General features: G+C 44.4%; 2 protein-coding genes across 9 annotated transcripts in view; one reads left to right on the top strand and one right to left on the bottom strand.

Annotated features, from left to right (window-relative positions):
* The first annotated feature begins 74 nt into the window (after nucleotides 1–74).
* bach1a (BTB and CNC homology 1, basic leucine zipper transcription factor 1 a) lies at nucleotides 75–4,799 on the top strand. Its single transcript, XM_076976140.1, has 4 exons — nucleotides 75–314; nucleotides 491–1,678; nucleotides 1,782–1,988; nucleotides 2,471–4,799. Exons 1-4 carry the CDS (start codon nucleotides 75–77, stop codon nucleotides 2,852–2,854), a joined length of 2,019 nt encoding a protein of 672 aa, XP_076832255.1. The 3' UTR covers nucleotides 2,855–4,799.
* A 3,002-nt stretch (nucleotides 4,800–7,801) lies between these two features.
* The window catches only part of cadm2b (cell adhesion molecule 2b), a 154,761-nt gene continuing 141,630 nt past the window's right edge, over nucleotides 7,802–20,932 (bottom strand). For 6 of the 8 annotated variants that reach the window (XM_076976142.1, XM_076976144.1, XM_076976146.1 and 3 more), the window contains 4 exons: nucleotides 20,802–20,892; nucleotides 19,448–19,626; nucleotides 10,005–10,127; nucleotides 9,500–9,886 (listed from right to left, as the gene is read on the bottom strand). In XM_076976142.1, the coding sequence (XP_076832257.1) occupies nucleotides 9,768–9,886; nucleotides 10,005–10,127; nucleotides 19,448–19,626; nucleotides 20,802–20,892 (512 nt within the window). In that variant the 3' untranslated portion in view covers nucleotides 9,500–9,767. Of the gene's footprint in view, nucleotides 9,246–9,499; nucleotides 9,887–10,004; nucleotides 10,128–19,447; nucleotides 19,627–20,801; nucleotides 20,893–20,932 lie in introns of those variants that run through there. The other 2 variants (XM_076976141.1, XM_076976143.1) reach the window with 2 other exon arrangements.

Genomic DNA, 20,932 nt, shown 5'->3' with positions numbered 1-20,932 from the left:
GACTGTGTGCTCACGCCCCTCATTCTGCCTTTCCTTTCCCATCTTTTGGTGGCTTGCAGCAGAGATCCAGCATCATGTCTGTGGATGGCGTCCGGACGTCCGTGTTCATCTTCCAGTCTGCGGTGCACAGCGTGCATGTGCTGCGTTCGCTGGACCAGCAGAGGCAGGAGGACGTTCTCTGCGACGTGAGCGTGGAGGTGGAGAGCAGGAGCTTCCGCGCTCACTCCTCCGTCCTCGCCTGCTGCAGTGACTATTTCTACACCAGGCTGCTCAGCCACACAGGATGGAACCTCGTCATCACTCTTCCTGACGAAGTAGTGACTGTTTTACTGGATATGATGTAGATTGGTTATAGAAAGAATTTCTTTGTTTAACGCTGTTCTGAGTGACCGAGAAGATGATATTATTGATAATGTCATTCTTACTGTATTTGCTAATGTGTTTATTGCCAGCTTACTGAATTTCTGTTTACATTTCTGTATATCTTAAGGTCACCGTAGAAGGCTTTGTGCCTTTGCTGCAATTTGCGTACACTGCAAAGCTTCACTTCACCAAAGAGAACATTTTAGAGATTCACAGATGCGCCGAACTCTTGGGGTTTCACAACCTCGACAAGGCCTGCTTCGACTTCCTCATTCCAAAGTTCTCTGCTGGCAGTGGAACCGCCCAGGAAGCCAAAGGGAGGAGCCAAGAGATACGGTCAGCCACGCCCCCTGAGCGGGGTCCTGTGGCTGAAACAGGCGGAGGCCCTCAGGCTTCAGCGGCCCCCCCCACAGAGCAGAGGGAGCCGGCGATGCCTGGTGGGCTGCACCCTGCACAATGCTCCTCAGCTCCTGCCTGCAAGGATCTGCGCTTAGATTCCTCCTTAGTTACTTTCCAGGGAGGTCGGGACGAAGCGCAGCTGTGTTTACAGAACTGCGGGCCGCAGCTGTTGGCGTCGTCCTCAGTGGCGAGCGCTGAGATTTGTCCCTTTCTTTCAATACCGTGTACCAGTGCAAACGAAGACCTTCACCCCGATGCAGCCGGCTGTGACGGTGACGTTTTGCAGATGGGGGAGGCGTTGGAGGATGGGCTGGTGGTGGATGCCGGCGATGGCCCTCCTGAAACGTCCGCGGGCGAAGATCTAAACGTGGCCCCGATCACCAAGGAGCAGTTTGACCAGCCTTTAAGGTCTCTGGAAACACCCTTATGTCCTCTCAGTTCCACAGAAGCAAGTGAGGTTTTGGACAGCATTGCATCAGCGAGTGACCTCCAGAGCATCGGCACGGAGGCCACGGAGCCCTTCACCTCCTCTGAGCAAATATTCCCTGATGCAGCCCACGGCGACGGCTGTCCAGAGAGAAGTACAGTGGAGAGGGAGGTGGCAGAACATTTGGCCAAGGGCTTCTGGCCAGACTTGACTTCCTCTTTGACAGAGACACTGGAGTCTGTGGACCAGACAGCTGTGGGAAACGCTTCAGATTTCCACTGGCTGAAGCACCTGAACTTGGGGGCGGCGCCCGACGACTGCCCTTTCCTCCGAGATCTGAGCTCCACCGAGGGACGCGCCTCTCAGACCGACACGGAGTCCAGACGGGACAGCGGCGAAGGTTCCTGCGCGTCTACCATAAACTCGGGCGAGAACTCGGAGTGCGACACGGAGGGGGACTGCGTGGCCGGCGGCGTGCAGGGCTGTGAGGTAAGCGGGAGAACGACGTCACCCGTGCGGCCCGAGCGGCGTCGGTGAGCGGGCTGGTGCCGGTGTTGAGCGGCCGTTGTGCTCTGCGTCTCTCCCGCGGCAGGCGGACCTGCCCGTCCCGGTGGAGCAGATCTCCACCATGAGCAGACGAGCGTTCCTGCGCATGCTGAAGGAGCAGCGTCTGAGCCCCGAGCAGCTGGAGCTCGTGCAGGACGTCCGGAGGCGCAGCAAGAATCGCATGGCCGCCCAGCGCTGCCGTAAGAGGAAGCTGGACTGCATCTACCGGCTGGAGGGAGACCTCAAGAAACTGGTGCGTGTCTGACGCCCGCGCTTTACACGGCACGCTGTCACACGTTCACAGCCACGTTATGGTTATTGAAGAACTGCTTTTCAGTTTTTGACCATTGGATGCACATGAGCTGTGGCAGCTGGCAGTCTCGTTTTTAGATAAATAAAATGCCCAGTGTTCATTTGGTTAATCCCAGAAAGAAACGTGTGTTCATGGGCTGTGCTGTAACGCGCAGCGGTAGAACCTTGTAGAGTCAAAAGATCTAGTTCTACTTTAACACTTTACCTGGGTGGGAAAATAGTGAACTTGACATGTTTGTGTACGGTGTGTTTGTGTACATGTGTTTGTGTACATCTGTGTGTATACGTGTGTGTGTATACGTGTGTGTGTGTACGTGTCTGTGTGTGTGTATACGTGTGTGTGTGTGTGTGTGTATACGTGTGTGTGTGTATACGTGTGTGTGTGTGTGTGTGTGTACGTGTCTGTGTGTGTGTGCCAAACAGAGGACTCAGAAGGAGAAGCTGCTTCACGAGCATCACCAGCTGAAGCGGAGTATGGAGGACATGCGTCAGTCTCTCTCACGCCTGTGCCAGAGCGTGTGCACGGAGGCTTCCGCACAGCCGGAGCAGCTCCGCCTCTTATCCGGGTACCTCCCCCCAGAGCAGCTCCGCCTCCTATCCGGGTACCTCCCCCCAGACTGCCCCACCTCTGGGCTCTTCACCTCGGCGGCCCCTCCCATCCCGGCCGCCTCCCGCCACGACACCCTCCCCCACGCCCCCCTGGAGCCACGCCTCCCGCCCCCCCGGGTGAACGGGGCGGGGGTTACACCCACATCAGCATCCTTACCAGATGGTACACAAAACGATGTCACAGACTCTGTCACATGATCCTAAAGGCTGCTCCATCTGCACAGGAGTAAGAGTGGGAGACCCAACGGTTGAAACAGACTTCTTTTACAAATCTGCCATATGTATATGGACAGTATTATTATTTGCACAAGTGCAAAATTATTTTCTCATTCACAGTATTGGGATTTGATCCCATAAGCAATTAATTGATGCTAGCTAGCAGTGTGCGATTCTTCCTAGTCTTCATCTTAAAATGCATATGCACGTTTACGTCTGTGCAGCTGTAGTCAGAGGAAAAGACTCGCTGCGTCTTCTGAAGAACTTCGTTGGTCCGTTTTTATCCACGCAGTGTTACATTTAAAGATTCACACCTTATCTCCTGTAAGATATGAAACAAAGCAAACCAAACATTTCTACTTCCTGTTAGTCGTCATGGTTGCGAGCAGACCGTGTGGTCGTCTGCGGCTGCGTCCGTGCGCTCATGGCCGGTCAGATGTGTGCACTTGCTGCGTTCTTGACCTCAGCTTGGGACAATTGTGAGCTTGTGTAAGTGCTGTCGGTGACTCAAACCATCTTTATTGTGCTATGGATGAATTTGCTATTTGGTACGTTTCCTGTCATTTGTGGAGGTGAGGAGAGGGCGCACCCGAGATGTCAAGAGAAACATCGCAAGCAGCATTTCAATAACGGATGTCAATGGGAAAATTGCAGGCTGCCTTTAAGTAAAAATAACTCGTGTGCTGGTGGTCTGCGTTTGGCTGTAGGAGAGATGAACGGAAAAGAAAATTGGTGACGTTGGAAATGCCAGAGAATAGGCCGAGTTGTTGTGGACTTGGTGATGGAGAGCTGTGTTCTGTGGTGCAGGCCCTTTACTGAGATCACGGTGGTGAGAACAGGTAACTCGTGCATACGGTCTCTTAGAGTTAATAATAACGTGAATCCCTAATAAATTAAGAAAATGGGTTTGGTAATATTAACTTAAGAGGAAGATGAGTGTTGTGTAAATAAACAACAGTTGCAGTAAATAGTTGGGTTGGGTCATTTGGCGTGTGTGCTCAGTTGAGTTGGTCTGTTTGAGTTGACCTGTCCTTTTCTGGAACAGGTCTTGCAGGAACCGTAGACTGCTCCACCCACAGGTCCTGGTTCTTTGTCTTGTTTAATTGCACACCTGCAAAGCAGGATGCAGGATTTAGCATTAGTTAAGAGCGCAGGCACACGCGTGCACGTTCACCTCTTAAGACCTCCGTGGAAAGCGCACAGCTCTGGACCTGAAACGGATTCACGTGACAATCCTTCAGGTCCAAGGAATAGATATTTCCTCTCGTCTTTAACCTAGCAGGCACATGAGATAAAACCACCAATCAGTTTTATTAGGTTAAAGCCCAGCAGTGGCTGGAGGCCCAGGAACCTCACATGTTAGTCTGCTTATTTTATTTAAGATCTAAACGTATGTGCCCTGACATAAAGACCGGGTGGTTCAACCCAAATCAGTTGTTCACTCTGTATTTTTATTACCCGGTAATATGTTTTAGCAGTATAATTCTGAATCATTTTTTTTTCATTATGTTTATGATTACATATATGTAACTGAACTTGCACTATACATTGCTAGATATTAATATGGAAGCCTACCTATGCTTAACACGCATATTTGTAATAATGTGCTCTGATTGGTCAGGTGTGCATGAGCCATACAGTGTTGAGAGGTGATGATTCTTAATTATTTAAGAGTGCTGATCCTGCTATTGCCCACACATTCATCTTAGGCACTTTGTTCTAATAGAAATATTTACAATACTGTTGATTATGCTATTGTATGAAAATGATTGAATTTGTGGAAATAGGTGGCATATATGCAAATTCATTCAAATGTAGCCTAATGTTCTTTGCGCTAAATGCATAACATTTGTTTACTGATTATGGTGCACATATTTGCAGATGTATTCATACATGCATATGGATTTATTACATGCTGGGAAGTGACTGTCATGTGTGATTGTGTTCTTGTGGGTGAATGCTTTATAAAATGTCTTGCAGTCAGTATAACCAAATCTGGAATGTCCCTTTGGCAATAAGAAGAGTTAAGTGTTTGATCTTAATCATGTATTTAAACAAACACTCAGTTTCTCACTGTGTTCTCAGGTGTTGCTCCCCCAAGTTACAATATTTTGACAATGGAGCTTCTGAATTATTATTTTTTTTTTACCATTTCTAGACTTAACTAAATAATAACAAACCTCGTCCTTGCGACATGTGAAAACCTTTCAGAATCTGCTTCATTGTTTCCATAGTTATTAGGTGCTAAGAGACAGCCAAGAGAAATTAAAAATGTCTCGGTGTAGTCTGGGTCTCAGGAGGTTATTATTTTGGTTGTTTATCTTTACCACTTTCAGAAACATTACCATAATGACAACTCTCATAGTGCAACTCTCAGTTCAAAATGTCCTTAAATATGTAGAGCCATCATAATGTGGGAACTTGGTTATATGCCAGTCCGGATTTCCTGGTTGGATAAAATTAGGTAAATATCTTTGTTAAAAATGAAACACTTCTCATTCCCAAGATGATGAGTAGTTAATGTAAATGAAGACTTGTTCAAACTTAGATGAGCAGAAGCCACTAACTCGGGCTGAGACGTGGACTCGGCTGGGCTGAGACGTGATTTATTGTGATCTTATGTTATCTTGAAGGATTATGAAATGCTGACACTTTCCTGAGAGGTGCAGTAATGGTAACACCTGCATTTCCATCTGCTACTATGTGTTTATTTTAACAGGGTTATGTGATACTTTGACAAGATAATGAAGCAGCTTTGTGTTTAATAATTTAGGCCTGTCTAACCTGTAATAACTTTTGATTACTTATCTGACTAACACTTGGTCAGAATTTCACTGAATAAGAATTTATCCTGTGGACAGAATGTACACTGAATCTTTACCTGGAAATGGACAGTTTGACAGACAGGTGTGCTATATCTGGTTAATAATCTAGACACAACTGTAGTGACTCAAACAAGGTTTCCAGAGAGCAGGATGTTTCACACAGGGTTCTTTCATCAGCTGTGCAGGCAATTTTGATGATCACACAAAGTTTTACAGAAATCTTTTATTTCTTATGTATTATTTCTCTTTCTGTTCTAAAGAAATGGATTTCTAACCTTTAATCTCACTTTAGTAGCACCTTCTGTGTCCTGGGGTTGGCCCGTCTTGGTTGGAGTGTGTATAGTTAATAATAGTTATTGGAGCGTTTGAGAACACAGGGAGTTCCTCTGCATTATGGTGTTCCCGTTGTTTCCCCCACACCTCTCCTGATTGGTTATTGACTGGGCTCTGCACGTTACTGTTAACCTCTTCTTCCCTCTGCGTCTCCTGTGTGAAGACCATATTCAGTCTGTGAAGTCGGAGATGACTCCAGCAGCAGGAACAGAATGGCACGGCTCCTCTTCTTTTGAAAAACAGCAATTACATCATATATGGTGGTTTAAGACGTTGTACAAGCAGACAAGCCTAAATGAGCATCTTTCTGCCAATGCAATATTTTTATCATCATAATAAAAGTAATAAAAGAACTTGTTCAACACTCCCCAACATGTCCACATTGATTTAATTGCTTTCCCATCAAAGTCAATCGATTGTTCTCAATTAAGTTTAAACTAACTGAGTTCAAAACACTATTAAAAACTCAATCACTTATCTTTAAATGTGTAATTGCTGTGTGACTGCAGCCCTTGTGGGACCTGCTGGTTCCGTCTAGTTGTGAAGGTGATCTCATTTATTTGCCCGTGGCATGATTAAAACATTTTTTTAGATGATTTGTTTAGTCATTTTCCTCAAAAGTCTTTAAGGAACAGTGTGATTAGTGATCGTTCCACAAGCCATACATAACCATAAGCCTACTGCTACCTCTAACCCTATACCAACATGCTAAATATTAAAGAATATTAATAGGCTGATATTGGAGTGCAGTACAACAAACCTTATTGCTCTGTAATAATTCCATTACGTTTGACGTGTGCAACAGTTGAATTGGATTCACATGAGAGTAATTATGAATACCTATTTAGATAAGAGCTCCCCTTTCACCTTTATTAGATTGTTTTCCCCCAGTCCACCTGCTCCTGGTGATATTACGCTGTTGTTTTCATGCAGTTCTAATACTGAAAAGAAGCTTCGTTACACTTCAGAAAGACATTTCATGATTTTAAAAAAAAGATACATTTTGGGAAATCATTGTATTTGCTGTGTAATCTATGTGTGTGTGTGTGTGGAGGGCAAAATTTATTGACTTGGCTATGTTTTATTATCAAAGTGTAGAATATCCAAATATTGTTGACGAGGGTTGCGGTAGCATATCTGCTGTGTGGCAGCCGTACAGGTGAGAGGTCACACTCCTTGCCCTTTAACCCCTAGACGGGTGTTCACACTCAGCATCTGTTTTCAGCCAGTCAAGAAAGACTTTTACCAGTGGCACCAACATAACTAACTGAAGTCAATCATGAAACCCTGGAGTATGATCTGGCCGGCTCTTTATGAGCTTTATGAAGTTTATTGTGAGATTTTTTTATTAGTATGTTTTGTGACTGCACTTAAATGTGTTATGGGAAGGTGCTTGACTTCAGAGTGATGTATAGCTGGAAATGTAAGAGACTGCAGTGGTGAAGACGATCAGCACATTTACAGGCTATTTATGGTTATATATAAGAGCCACTCAAAGTTTTAATATCTGTGACAAAATATGTACCTACAGGCATTTTTGATCACGGGTTTGTTCGTCACAGCGCCATGAAATGCTTCACCACTAGATGGTAGTAATGAGCCAAGTTACTTGGGGAGCTGAACGCTTTTTCTGTGTAGGTTTTTGTTTTTTTTTTTTTTTGCTGTGACAGCTCTTGTGTCAGGGATATAGACCTGTAGTGTGGTTAGTCATTCTAAACAGATTCACCAGGTTTTCCATGTGGTTTGGTGTTACTGAGAATCAGATTTACATCAGTGGGCATGTTGATGAAAAAAAGGAGAGAAGATATCTGTTTGTGCATATTTTACTCTCTGAGTTGGGTTTTTTTTTTTTTTCTTACAGAGGCATAGTTTGGAAAATGAATGTTTAATACTGCAAAAGCAAACCTCACACATCTTCTCATAGAGCCAAAGAAGGTTAAAATCTAATGAAATGTCCTTAAAAATGTCAATTCTATATGATGTTATAAATAGTGGAATGATGTATGAACTTTCAAAACATATTTAAAAGCTGCCCGATTCAGCAGCAGATTAGTGTCACATGTTTACACGCCAGCACAAAGGGCAGCAGTGTAGTGAACGTTGTTCTGGCCTCACATGGAAAACTCACTCTAACATACACGAACATTAATGATAACATACTGCATCTGTCCATCTGTTTTACCAAAGATATTATGCAGTGCTGAATCTAAAGTAGACACACACACACACATGAAATGTATGGAACTAAAAAAAACCCAGTATAATAAAGATTTAAAATTCAGTTAAATAAATGACTAAATAGTGACTTATTCACACTATGTACATGCTTTATGCTAGGGGGAAACTGAACACAATTATAAAAGGATGGAACACTTTAAATAACTGAGTCAGCTTACTGGATGCAGAGTATGTCTACTCCTGGAATAACTGGTTTCCATAGATAATCCCAATTGATAGCAACATTTAATCCAGAAGTAGCTTGAGTCTGTACCCAGACAGCTGTCCTATATTGCCTAATATACAAATGTTGATATATGGATTCCCATGTTTCAACAGTATTTTCCACCGATAATCACCTTAGCAAAGTAATGTACAGCAATATTGACAGGGGCTATAATTAAAATAAATATTAATCGAAGTACATATTTTAAATTAACCAGTGTTCATTTTCAGCTCATATGTTCAGTCCACATGAAAAGAAAAGATTGTTTAAACAGTACAGAAAAAAAGTCATTTTTGTCGTTCGGTAACAAAATGTTTTTCATCCTGAGACGAGTCTAAACCAAAGACATTTAACAGTGACTTTGTGCTTATGTGTTTTAAATATTTTTGTCAGTGCCAAATATGAACAGTGCAAGAATATACAGACAGATAACAGAAGAAAGCATATGTGTTTGGACAGGAGCAGAGCTCAGTTGTGCTTTCAATTGGCATAATGTTCGTCTCCCTTTTTAATGTTTGTCACGTTTTTTTGGTATCCATATATTACAAAAGTCCTCATCATGACCTTTATTTTGCTTTTCTAGAACACTCTTTTATGGAGTACACTTCAGAGAACACCCACTTTCACAATGTATAATCGTTTTTTTTAAAAAAGGACCATAAATATTCACATTATGCATCGCACATATTCTTCCCTTAAAGCGTAATTATTGGCAAAGCCAAGGTTTTCCGACTTGAGATGAACCACATTTCTTGCCGCTCCCTGGTAATATCTGCAAAAGGGTATAACAGTCAGAGTGAGGGTGGGCAAGAGGACTGCAGCCACTGGGACAACACACAAGTTGAATTAGCACAATGACAAACACACAATGTGTCTGTATATTTTTGGCACTTGGCAACTTAAAAACAAATGTTTTCAAAACACTTTTGGGACGGGTTGGGGTAAGGGGGTAGGGGGGTGGGGGTGGGGGTGGAGGGGGTGGGGTGGGGGGGTGGGAGGGAGGGAGACTTATGGGGGTTTGGGCCTAAATGGACCTGGTGTTACAGTTACAAACTCAACAAGTTTTTTTTTGTTTTTGCTTTGTATTTTGGTTGATTGGATTGGCGTTACTAAACGGCAACACACTCGAAGGTGTCGAATTGGTAGACCTGGAGGTTTAAGCGAGGTCCTTAAGCAAAGGGACGCGCTGGGGTTAGGCGCGGCCAGGCTAGCACTGAGCGAATTAGCACCCTCCGTGGGCTGGCTAGCGGTGTTGCCGTGGTGATACCGAACAGAAAAGAAGGAAACAGAGGTGCTAAATGAAGTACTCTTTCTTTTCCTCTGCATGTGCGTGGTTCCCATCTGCATTGATGATGGCAGTGTCTGCGTCTGGGGCGTCCTCTGATCCCTTTGCCTCATTGGTTAAGTATGTCCCTGTCCACACAGTCCCACATAGGTCACAGACACACAAGGGACAGCAGTGGACAAGGTTCAGGCATTTGGCACACTCTCTAGACCGTCTAGGGCCGCGGGACGGAGAGGGAGCACCTACCTTTATGTCTGGCCAGGTAGCGGCCCAGGACGATGATGAAGCAGAGGGTGATGAAGACCACCACGGCCACCACGCCTCCGATCAGCGCGTGGTCGGGGCTGTGTTGGGTCAGCGCGTTGGGGTCTAGAGAGGGAAGAGCAGAGAGGACTCACCGCTCAATCACACCTGCACCTTTCTGCACACAGGACCGACGGCCCTCGTAGAGTTCATGTAGAAGACTGTGATCAATATTCAGGGATGTAGGTACAAGACACCAACTACTGCCTTAAGCACAGTGGTAGCAGTGTGACTGATGCAGGTCTGATTAATTACTTGATCGGCAGACGGATCGGATAAGGTCGAGAATACGGCAGTCTGATCGGATAAGGGTGAGAATATTCTGATTGACTGGATCTTTCTAGAGCAGTGCTCTGCCTATTCCCATGAAATCAGTTTCATGAGTAAATGTAGATTGAAATTTCAGAAACTTTAAATCAACTGTATCCTACCAACTGGAAAATGGGAATCTGTTGGATAATGGATGTTACTTTGCTGCAGAGCCCTGGTGGGTCAGTCTCCTGGTACTGAGAGAAGTCTGCTTGCCTTGCAGAGTTAATACGGTACAATTTTTCAGTGTCAGTTCGATCATGTCCAGCATGGTACCAATACTAATAAATGTGAGTCAGCTTCTGGGTGCTGTGGTTTAGAGAGCAAAAGAGAGAAAAGTGTAGAAAGCTCAAAAGGAACCACCTCAAGAGACAAATCACTGTACAGAAGCTTTGTAAGTTCTGGGACTGTTCTCATATTATAAATCCCCGATTTTCATCAAATTATAATAATTGTTATTGTTATTTTTTTTACCCTATAATCCACACATGCTGATCTGGGTATGATTTTGTGACACTTCATTTATTTGATCCTTTTTTAAGAAATAGAAAGTCTTCATCAATTTCTGTGTATATACAGCACCATTTACAAATGCATGCCATGCCATGTTAAAGCATAAAAAATGTCACCAGAAAAGTAAAAATGATGGCAGTAGAGTTTGAGCACATGTCAAAGCATGAAGAAGAGGAGAGGAGAAGGTCTGGTGGGATCATGCCCCTGACTCCAAGCCCTCAGAAGAGCCGTCAGATCAGACGATGCCCCAGCCAGATTTCTTCGGTCGGTAGCAGCACAGAAACGTACACGGCAACATGGAATAAAAGAGGTTTAAGGTATCGCGTGTCTCGCCGCGGCGGGTCCTGAGTGACTCAGCCCTTGACAAAATCTGTTCGGCTTTAAAAAAAAAACGTCTGATGGGGGGGGGGGGCGGGGGGGGGCGGAAGGGCGTTTAACTGTGAGCGAGTGGGCCCAGATGGGGGTGCGTTCAGTCATCTCCTGGCCTCCTCTGAGAATTCACCACCCAGAATAATGACTCTTCCTCTGCGCAGCCACTGGTCAGGAGCAGAGTTAGCTAGCTACGACAACGTCAGCAGCGTGGCGTATCGAGCCTCCCCCAGTAAGGCTACTGGTTGTGAGTTGTGGCATGACTGGCCCGCTGCAGCCCTGACTAAGCTGTCTGCGTGCTCGTGTGGGCGGTGTAAACTACATCTTTGCTGCACTGCCGACTCCGTCTCGTTAGCTCGTTCTGATGGATGGGCCCGTGGCTGCAATGCTTGGCGAAGTGACCCTGCGAGATGTGTGCAATACCACATCGAAAAAGCTGTTTTTAACACCTAAATAAAACTTATTTACTTCAGTTAACGCCGACGATTCGTTATTTATACGTAGTGATTTTAGCTTTATAACTTTTGTTTTCCTTTCGGTAGAAATAATAGTTCGGTATATTTCTGCGCATCACACATACGCACATCTATTTGTGAGAGCGTGCTTCTTCACATCATCACCTCCACCCAGGTCTTAAACTCGGAACATATTTTTAGACTTGAAAATTAAGATATTACCCTCTTTCGCATACCATCAAAACCACACACGTACGCTTTTGTGCTCAGTGTACACAAATGTCAGTGTACAATTTAATACGGTTCTCATCTCAAATTGAGCTTTATTTACAGAGTGATACAGCGCCAGGGGCCCCTTAAGCATTCGTTCACTCCGCTCCTTCTCCTGGTGATGTATAGAGACGCCTCGGGCACAGGCCTGTGATGGAGAACACACTCTACATCCTCAGTCGTGGTAAATAAGAAGGATCCAGGCCTATTCTCCACTGTTAATAAGGCTCTCCATTATTCTCCCTTTCTCCTCGCTCCCCTTCAGCCTCACACGCCTTTCTGTTCTCTTTCTTTTTCTTCTTCTTCTTTTTTTTTTCTTTTGCTTTGTAGCTGGTTGTTACTGAGGAACAGGAGGGTTTTGCATATCCCTTGGTGAAGATTGTATTGGCAGGGTTCGTTATTGCTTCCTCTGAATAGATGGTGTGCGAGGCTGGGGAGTGCTAGTGCCTTACCCTTAGATTCCCCACACACGTCGTTTTTTAATGAAGCTGTACTTCTCTATCTGGAGGGTGTGTAAGAGTGTGTGTAAGAGTGTGTGTAAGAGTGTGTGTAAGACGCGCACACACTCCCACCGAAACAGTCACCTACCCCGACCTTGAGCCGTGTGAACAAAGCTTATCTTTTGCGTCATGCTAACGTAAATATTCTGGGCTCGAATCTTTAATACATGTTGATCTTCCTTATGTTTATCAGCGAGAGACACGAGCGTCGCAGTGGCATGGCTAAATAACCAAACATGTTTGCAAACACATATTTATCACTTATTGCCATAGAACAACAAAGACAGTGGCGGTCAGTGCAATGGGGCATCTGTGTGTGTGTGTGTGTGTGTGTGTGTGTGTGTGTGTGTGTGTGTGTGTGTGTGTGTGTGTGTGCGTGTGTGCGTGCGTGTGTGCGTGTGCTACATTAGAAGGATAAGTGGACTATTTGGATGAAAAGGCAAAGCAGAGGAAGAAGGTTCTGTTCAAACCTACACACACCTACACACACAGGCCCGTCAGACCGTGCTGAGAGACCAAGCACAGTGGTCCAACTTTCAGAGTAATTCAGCTAAATGAGTCCACGAAGACGGGACTGTTAAACAGAAAGGACAGACGAGGCTGTTGGCTCGTGTGTGTGCTGTAACAGAAACGCACGCCTCTGTGTGCCTGTGCTCACGTAATGACAAAGACCTTCAGCTCACCTGGGAGGAAACTTACATAACAAACGATTCCGAGCGTTTCAAAGGTTCGTTAACAGTTCTGTAAAAGGTCGTTAATAAACCGAGAAGCTGGACCAGGAAGAAGAACCAGGTGCAACATTTTTCTTTAGTCTTTTAACCTCAGCTGCAGATGAAAAATAATTAGATTGTGGACTAAAACAAGGGATTCTCAGACAGATACCCTTTACGTGAAAATGGTACTAGACGTAAACACGGCGTGAAGAGCAATGTAAGGACACGGAGAACCATGCTGAACTTTCTAACAAGTTACGTTTGGCATTTTCAGTATATTTTTTTCTGTAATATCTGTAATCTCTCCAGAATCTCACACAAAACACCTCACAGACGTTAATACTCTCACAGGAATACGGCGTGGGTGTCTTAGGCGTGATTACATACTAAAGACAAATTACTGTTGCTAATTGTTTAAAAAAACCCTCCCTGTGGGCTCCCAGCTCAGCCAGAAGGATTGTTAGCCCAGAGAAACAGAGGAGAGGGAACCGTGAGGCGCTCGGAGACGGCCGGCCGGAGGGGCGGGTAGCAGGGAGGTGCGGGTGGATCGGGGCAAACGGGCCATATGCCCCGTGGAGCAGGAGACACCAGCGGTGACACACTGCAGTCTGGCCTGAACACGGCCTCTACAGACCTGTAGTTCAGTGCCAGTGGATGTTCGTCCATACTGGACTTTCTCTGTGCTGTGAAACTAAACAGTGTGAAATATTCCTAGTGGGGAAAGTCCGTCAATCGTCGGAAGCATTTACCAGACACCCAGAAGCGTTATTTATTTACTTATTATTTATTCTTTTTGCATTGAAAATATAGATGATCTTAGAAAGATGATAACGTATGCTACAAAGCAAAACGGTCTTCAGTGTAAGGTAAATCCATACAGCAGTCTTAAATGTGCGTTGAGCCCATGCTGTTTCGGTTCTGGGTTGGATTAACTCAAGCGGCAATAAATGGACCAATGGGTGTGTGTGTTTTAACGGCTTCTTATGGGAGTGATTGGAATGAGGGACCAAGGCCTTTTCCACCTGCCAGAGCTCCCATGCACGTCCATGACCTCAAGCCCATGCTGTGAAGAGACTGAGGGCTCCACTCTGCCACGCCCTGTCTCGCAATGATGATGTCAGCACTGGAGGAGGGGATATTTACCTGTGGTACCTGGTAAGTCTTTGACTGTTGCCATGGACGCAGACAGAGGAGAAAGGCAGCAAGGGAACACGTGGGTGAGGAGATCAGGAGAATCAACAGTACACACTAACACCAACACACGCTAACACACCAACACACACAAACAAACACCAACACGCGCTAACAAACACTACCACACCGACACACATACACACCCCGACACACACTAACACACTAACACACACACAATTTTAAGACTTAACGAAGACGGTTGGGATTAACATGCTTTCAGAGGAGAGGCGGTCAGGAAGCACATGGCAGACTAATACAGGCCAAAATGGCAGCCAGACTACAGACCCCTACACAGCGTGTCAGGTGTGCCTGCTGTGTGTACCGACAGTACCACACATCGCTGGCCAAAAGGCTTACAGGTGATGCTGGGACCTGCACTCGTGGACTGCTACAACTGCATGTGCACGATCGCTTCTTTCTCCTTGGCAAATAATTAGAAGAATTAGAATAGAGGTGTTGTATACAAACTGACCTAAAGATTGCGTGCGGATGCAGTGAGATGTGTTTGGAATGTTATTTGATTTGGGTTTAGGGTTGTTGGACACTGTATGTGTATATGTGTGTCATTTATTACCTCTAGGACAGACAGTCAGAATTTTAGCCATTGTTTGCTTTTATATAAATACATAAAAAAATGTGTCCAATCTAAACAATGGGGAGAGGGAGGTTAAAGAGGTTGATGAAAAATGTTATTGGAGAGAGAGAGAGAGAGAGAGAGAGAGAGAGAGAGAGAGAGGGAGGGGGTGTGGAGACAAAGAGGAAGAGAGGGGGAGAGAGAGAGGGAGAGAGTGAGAGACAGAGGAAGGGGGGGAGAGAGGAAGAGAGATATGAAGAGGGGGAGAGAGAGAGAAAGAGGGGGGGAGAGGAAGTAACATGCAGTCTCTGTACGCTCCAGTTTGGGTATTCTCCGGACTCAGCATGCCCCCCCCGTCCTTTCAAACCCACACCACCTGTGTGAGGTGAGGCTCATGACTACTCATGATTACTGGTACATAGTTACCTTTAAAAGGATTACTTATACATGGTTATCTTTATTAAGTAAGTATTGATATATAATCTCTACATTAATTACTGTTACATAGTTTTACATTGGTTGCTGTACATGGTTAACTTTAAACTGATGATTGATAATTGGGTTTAAATTCATAGTTAGCTTTAGATTGATCATTAATACTTGATTAGTTTTAGATCAGTTAACTAATGAATTCACATGTATTATACATACATTACATATCTGGGAATGAGACGTCCAGCAGTTTAAATGTTTGTGCCAGACTATGTTGGGGATTCTTTGGGTCAGATGTCTTCTGGAGAGCCTTCAGAGTTGTAATGTTTTCCCTACTGAAGAATTCTGACTACACGTGTGTTTCCAAAAAAAAAAAAAAACTTTTTTTTTCTGGGCAAATAAACAAACTTCCTTTTAGGCTCCACAGTCTAATTATGAAAGGTTTGTAGAGCACATGCTGCCTGAGAAGAGCAACTGATAAATATTTTACTACAGAAAGCAACTACTGAGTGAGACTAAGCCCAAAGACAGGAAACAGCAAGACCTGCTCTTCACAGCAATGTAGACCAGACCACAAGACCTGTTCTTCGCAATGATGTAGACCAGACCACAAGACCTGCTCTTCACAACAATGTAGACCAGACCAAAATACCTGCTCTTCACAACAACGTAGACCAGACCAAAATACCTGCTCTTCACAACAACGTAGACCAGACCACAGGCCGCAAGACCTGCGCTTCACAGCAATGCAGACCAGACCACAATACCTGGTCTTCATAGCAATGCAGACCAAACCACAAGACCTGCTCTTCATGGCAATGCAGACCAGGCCACACCTGAACTTCATAGCAGTGCAGACCAGACCATCAGACCTGGTCTTCATAGCAATGCAGACCAGACCACAAGACCTGCTCTTCACAGCAATGCAGACCAGACCACAGAAGCATCACAAAAAATCACAGTAGATCTGACCACAGATGGATAACAAGACCTGCTCTTCATGTTAATGCAGACCAGAACACAGATAGATCTCTTTATGACAATGTGGATAATTAATAATATTAATAATGACACAGCTAACACCCTTGTGGAGAAACTCTCTGACATTACAGAATAAGTGTGATTCTCTTCCAACTCATTTTGCAAACAATTAAGAATAATTAAAAAAATTAAAAATGAAAATTAAATTAAAATTAAAATAATCAAAATAATAATTTGTCACAACAAATTAGACATGTGAACTTAAAATAGTTTTAAGTGTATATGTTCCGTGAACATTTGCACAAAATATTAGTATAGCTATTTATTTCATGAAACTCCTTGATGGACAACAGTAAAACTATTTTAAATGTACTTGCATTTATAGTGCAACTGGTATTCTGTCCTAAAACAATATTCATCATATTCTGTGTCCTTGACCAAGCTGTGGGCTGCACACATGGACACAGCTATTGTGATCAGACTTTATGGAACGTGGACTGTTTCAAATGTAGACTGACTGCTGAATACAGCAGTCAAGTAGAAGAGTGTCTTAAAAAGCCTCGTGACCAGCCTCACACGTCAGGACACGCTTCCCGCACAGCGCTAGCCCTGTGGTCCCGCAAAGTCCTTTTACAAGGTGCTATGGGTCCTGGAGCGTTGCCCTGAGTCAGGCTTCCCAACAGACGGCAGATCAGAAATATCAGCTTTGGGAGGTTAATGACACATAGGGAGATTTGGATTGAATTCCATGTTCTCATTTTAAAAGCCATCAACTGTCTGTCCCTCTCAGTGAGACGTTAAGCACAGAATCTCCTTTCCTCTGGGTTCTCAGCTTGGAAACAGTCCTGCCTGTGAACACCATCACGGCTGACGTTTTGGACAGTTCTCTACATGCCATGTCTACAGTTTCAGTCTCAGTTACTCTTCAAATATTTCGGTATTTCATAATCCTAACAACTAAATATTTTGATTCTGGAGACAAAAATATACTGTATTTAGACATTAATAACAAATATACTGTATTTAGATATTATTAACAAATATACTGTGTTTAGATATTAATAACAAATATACTGTATTTAGATATTATTAACAAATATACTGTGTTTAGATATTAATAACAAATATACTGTGTTTAGATATTAATTACAAATATACTGTGTTTAGATATTAATTACTAAGGATTATTAAGAAACACATGGACGTGTTCACCTCAGATTGTGATAATTTAAAAATATGTAAGTCGCTTCCATTTCCATGTGATGCTATCAACATTTGGTGCACGTCTTGGACGTGTTCCCACGCGTCTTCTGTACACACAGCGATGTGCACGGGCTGGTCATAATGTACACCTGCTGGTACCAGTGATAATCAGGAGGGATGATGGGAAGTGGAGATGAATAGTTCCTGTGTGACTTTGGCTGACATTTATTGCCTCTTGGCAGTCATGCCATTAGCAAATTAGCTTCACTCAAGGGCTGAGCTACAACGGAAAAGGAGGTGGGGAGTGAGGCTTGATAAATATCACAGGGGTGCACCGAGACGTTCAGATCAATTAGAAGTTAAGATAATGAGTAATCTGAAGAAGGGTCTCTCCGTCTTTCTATCTCTCTCACTCTGCTGGCCTTAAAGGAGAGAACCGGCCTACTGTGGTGCTCTGTTGGTGTTGAAGGCAGGGATGAGTAATTTGAACTTTCCAGATCACTGAGTTGCGAGCAAACCCACAGGTACGGCGCTCTTAAATAGTGAAAATAACCTTTTAGTATGTCTGTGCCTGAGATATCTTCTTTCTTGAGTGACCTATTTCCCTTTCGTTCACTCACTGCAGAACGCTCCCCTGACTGGGTCTGTCCGGTGACAAAATGGTATATCCTCAAAAGGGTTGATAAGGTATTCCATCAAAATAGTGAAACATATGCTTTCTAATGTGATCCATCCTGCTTTCAGGACATTGACGGGATCAGTGGGGTTGTCCTGGTGTCTAGCCTGCTCTCGGGGCATCGAGGCAGGATTGGGTTGTACTATCATTTGATTGGTCCTCCAGGTATTGCTTGCCATTTTCCACCTAACTGCTCAAACATCAACAGCTGAAAGAAAATCACATCTTGCAAATGACTCTTCACACAGAGAATAATCATGTGTAGAATGGAAAAAAGAAAAGAGTCAAACATCTTAAGTCCAAAAGCATACGCAAATGACAGGCATCTTTTCATCTTTGAATTGGCATATATCATCTGACCTCTGACCTTCGTGTGAGTGGCCATGTCTGTAGGAGATGTTGAAAACCCATGCTTACAAATCTATTTCCAGGGATAATGTTCTGAACCTATTTTCTGGGTTTAGCCTGGCAAATGTTATCTGTGTTTGTAGGGGAGACTTAATTATGTGTTCTCTTGGTGTACCGTGTGTATCAGAACTTGAGTTCAACCCCACCATTAAACACTGCATTCAGCAGCTCTTTCCCACTGTTTTCCTATGGTACACAAAAGTGAAGGTAAACTGGAATGCGTGTAATTTTACGTGTGTGTGTGTGTGTGTGTGTGTGTGTGTGTGTGTGTGTCAAGGTCAAGATCAAGAGGTCAAGTGTCTTTGCATATTTAGTGGTCAACTAAATTCGATAATTAGATAATTGGACCCCCAATTGCTCAACAGAATGGTAAAATTACACTTGCTTAAACACGCCATGCTGAAGAAACAACCAAACACCACGTCCCATCACGTCCCACCACGTCCCACCACGTCCCACCACGTCCCAACACGTCCCACCACGTCCCACCACGTCCCACCACGTCCCAACACGTCCCACCACGTCCCACCACGTCCCACCACGTCCCAACACGTCCCACCACGTCCCACCACGTTCCACCACGTCCCACCACGTCCCAACACGTCCCAACACGTCCCACCACGTCCCAACACGTCCCACCACGTCCCACCACGTCCCAACACGTCCCAACACGTCCCACCACGTTCCACCACGTCCCACCACGTCCCACCACGTCCCACCACGTCCTTGCACAACCTTGCCAGCCATTACACGTAGAAGTCGTAAGGTGATCGTGCGACGACGACGTACCGTACACAAACAGAACGTATTCGTCGCCCTTGCACAACCTTGCCAGCCGTGCCTCGCAACGGTACGTTCCGTTGTCCGTCTTGTTCAGGGCGGTGATGATGAGTTCTCTGCCCTCCACGATCATACGCTCCACGTCGGGAAGGTCTCCACCATCTTTTGTCCACAGAACAGGCTCCGGCCTAAATGAGCAAGCGTTTGTACATTTACCCCCATCCTTTGAAGACATTCTTTCTGAGATGAGACATTAATAATCTTAGGAACATATTGCATTTGTGTCCGTTTTCACATGCCCATACTTCCTTTAAGCCAACGCCTGCATAATAACATAGTAGGACGTTATTAATCAGCCGTGTTGTCCTAAACACCCATCAGCCGAATGAGGCTGTAATGTTATCTTACCACCACCACTTGTAGATATTTCATGATTACTGCTTGGAGATCTGTTATCATTGCTATGTGTAGCTCTGTTGTGTAATCATTGCTAATTGTAGCTGCCATGTTATCATTACTACATGTAGACATGTTGTGTTACTATTACACTATTACAATTTATCTGTTATATAATCCTGCCATTAGTAGTAAATGACATGATTAAAATCACTACTTATAGATCTGTTACATCATCATTACTGTCTGTAGCTCTGTCATGTTATTTTGTCTTTACTACTCGTAGAGCAGAGTGTTGAGAGTAACAATAGCACAGAAACCTTAGAAGCCATCAGTTCCAGTGAGGCGCTGCTGGTTTGAGTCCCATAGACTGCAGCGCACACGCGCATGGCTTTTACAGGTTCATGCAGCACTTGGTGGGTATTTATGTACCTAAGGAGATTTCTCCACCTGTGGGTCTCCATCCTTTAGACACCACTGACCCTCTGGGGCAGCTGTGTGAGGGAGAGGGGCAGTGGGCTGTCTTTGTTCCCCAATCACTGGCAAATGTCATCATGGGTGAATGTCTTTATTTTTATGGCTTGATTAAAGGTTTAAAGCTTGGTTAAGTCTGATAATTACAGCAGCAGCAAAAGTTATTGTCTCTACTTTTTATTATCATTTTGTGGGAAAGGATCTTACCGAAGTCAGGCCTATGACTTGAAAAGGTCACAGAATTCAACTTGGCTAATAAACTACCCTCTCATTGTAACCGTGTGGCACACTAGATCTCAACTAAATATCAAGATCTGATTTATAACCGAAGCCTTTTTTTTTTTCGCACGCTGAAGTAAAGGTCTTCATCTGGTAATTGGATCCTGTGGCTCCTGAATTTCACCCTGTACTCTTTTAAAGTGAGAGCCGAGGAACGTTCAGGGCCAACAGATGAACATGAGCTGATGGCTGAAAGCAGGAAGGACACACTTACAGCGGGTTGCCTTTGGATACACACTCCAGCTTGAAGTACTGGCCTTCCTGGGGCAGCGGCACCGAGTGAACAATCTCTACTTGAGGGGCATCTGTGGTGAAAAAAAGAATTCATTTTGTAAACAAGAATAT

Source organism: Brachyhypopomus gauderio, chromosome 16, assembly GCF_052324685.1.
Source record: "Brachyhypopomus gauderio isolate BG-103 chromosome 16, BGAUD_0.2, whole genome shotgun sequence".
NCBI classification, from domain to species: Eukaryota; Metazoa; Chordata; class Actinopteri; order Gymnotiformes; family Hypopomidae; genus Brachyhypopomus; species Brachyhypopomus gauderio.
The sequence above is the reverse complement of the archived record's forward strand: the minus strand, read 5'-3'. Positions and strand labels throughout refer to the sequence as shown.

What these genes read in the sequence shown, in the direction of transcription:
- bach1a (XM_076976140.1), top strand. Translation starts at nt 75, where the DNA reads ATGTCTGTGGATGGCGTCCGGACGTCCGTGTTCATCTTCCAGTCTGCG. An exon ending in TCATCACTCTTCCTGACGAA is followed by an intron (nt 315 to 490) that starts GTAGTGACTGTT and finishes GTATATCTTAAG; the next exon opens with GTCACCGTAGAAGGCTTTGT. An exon ending in GCGGCGTGCAGGGCTGTGAG is followed by an intron (nt 1,679 to 1,781) that starts GTAAGCGGGAGA and finishes CTCCCGCGGCAG; the next exon opens with GCGGACCTGCCCGTCCCGGT.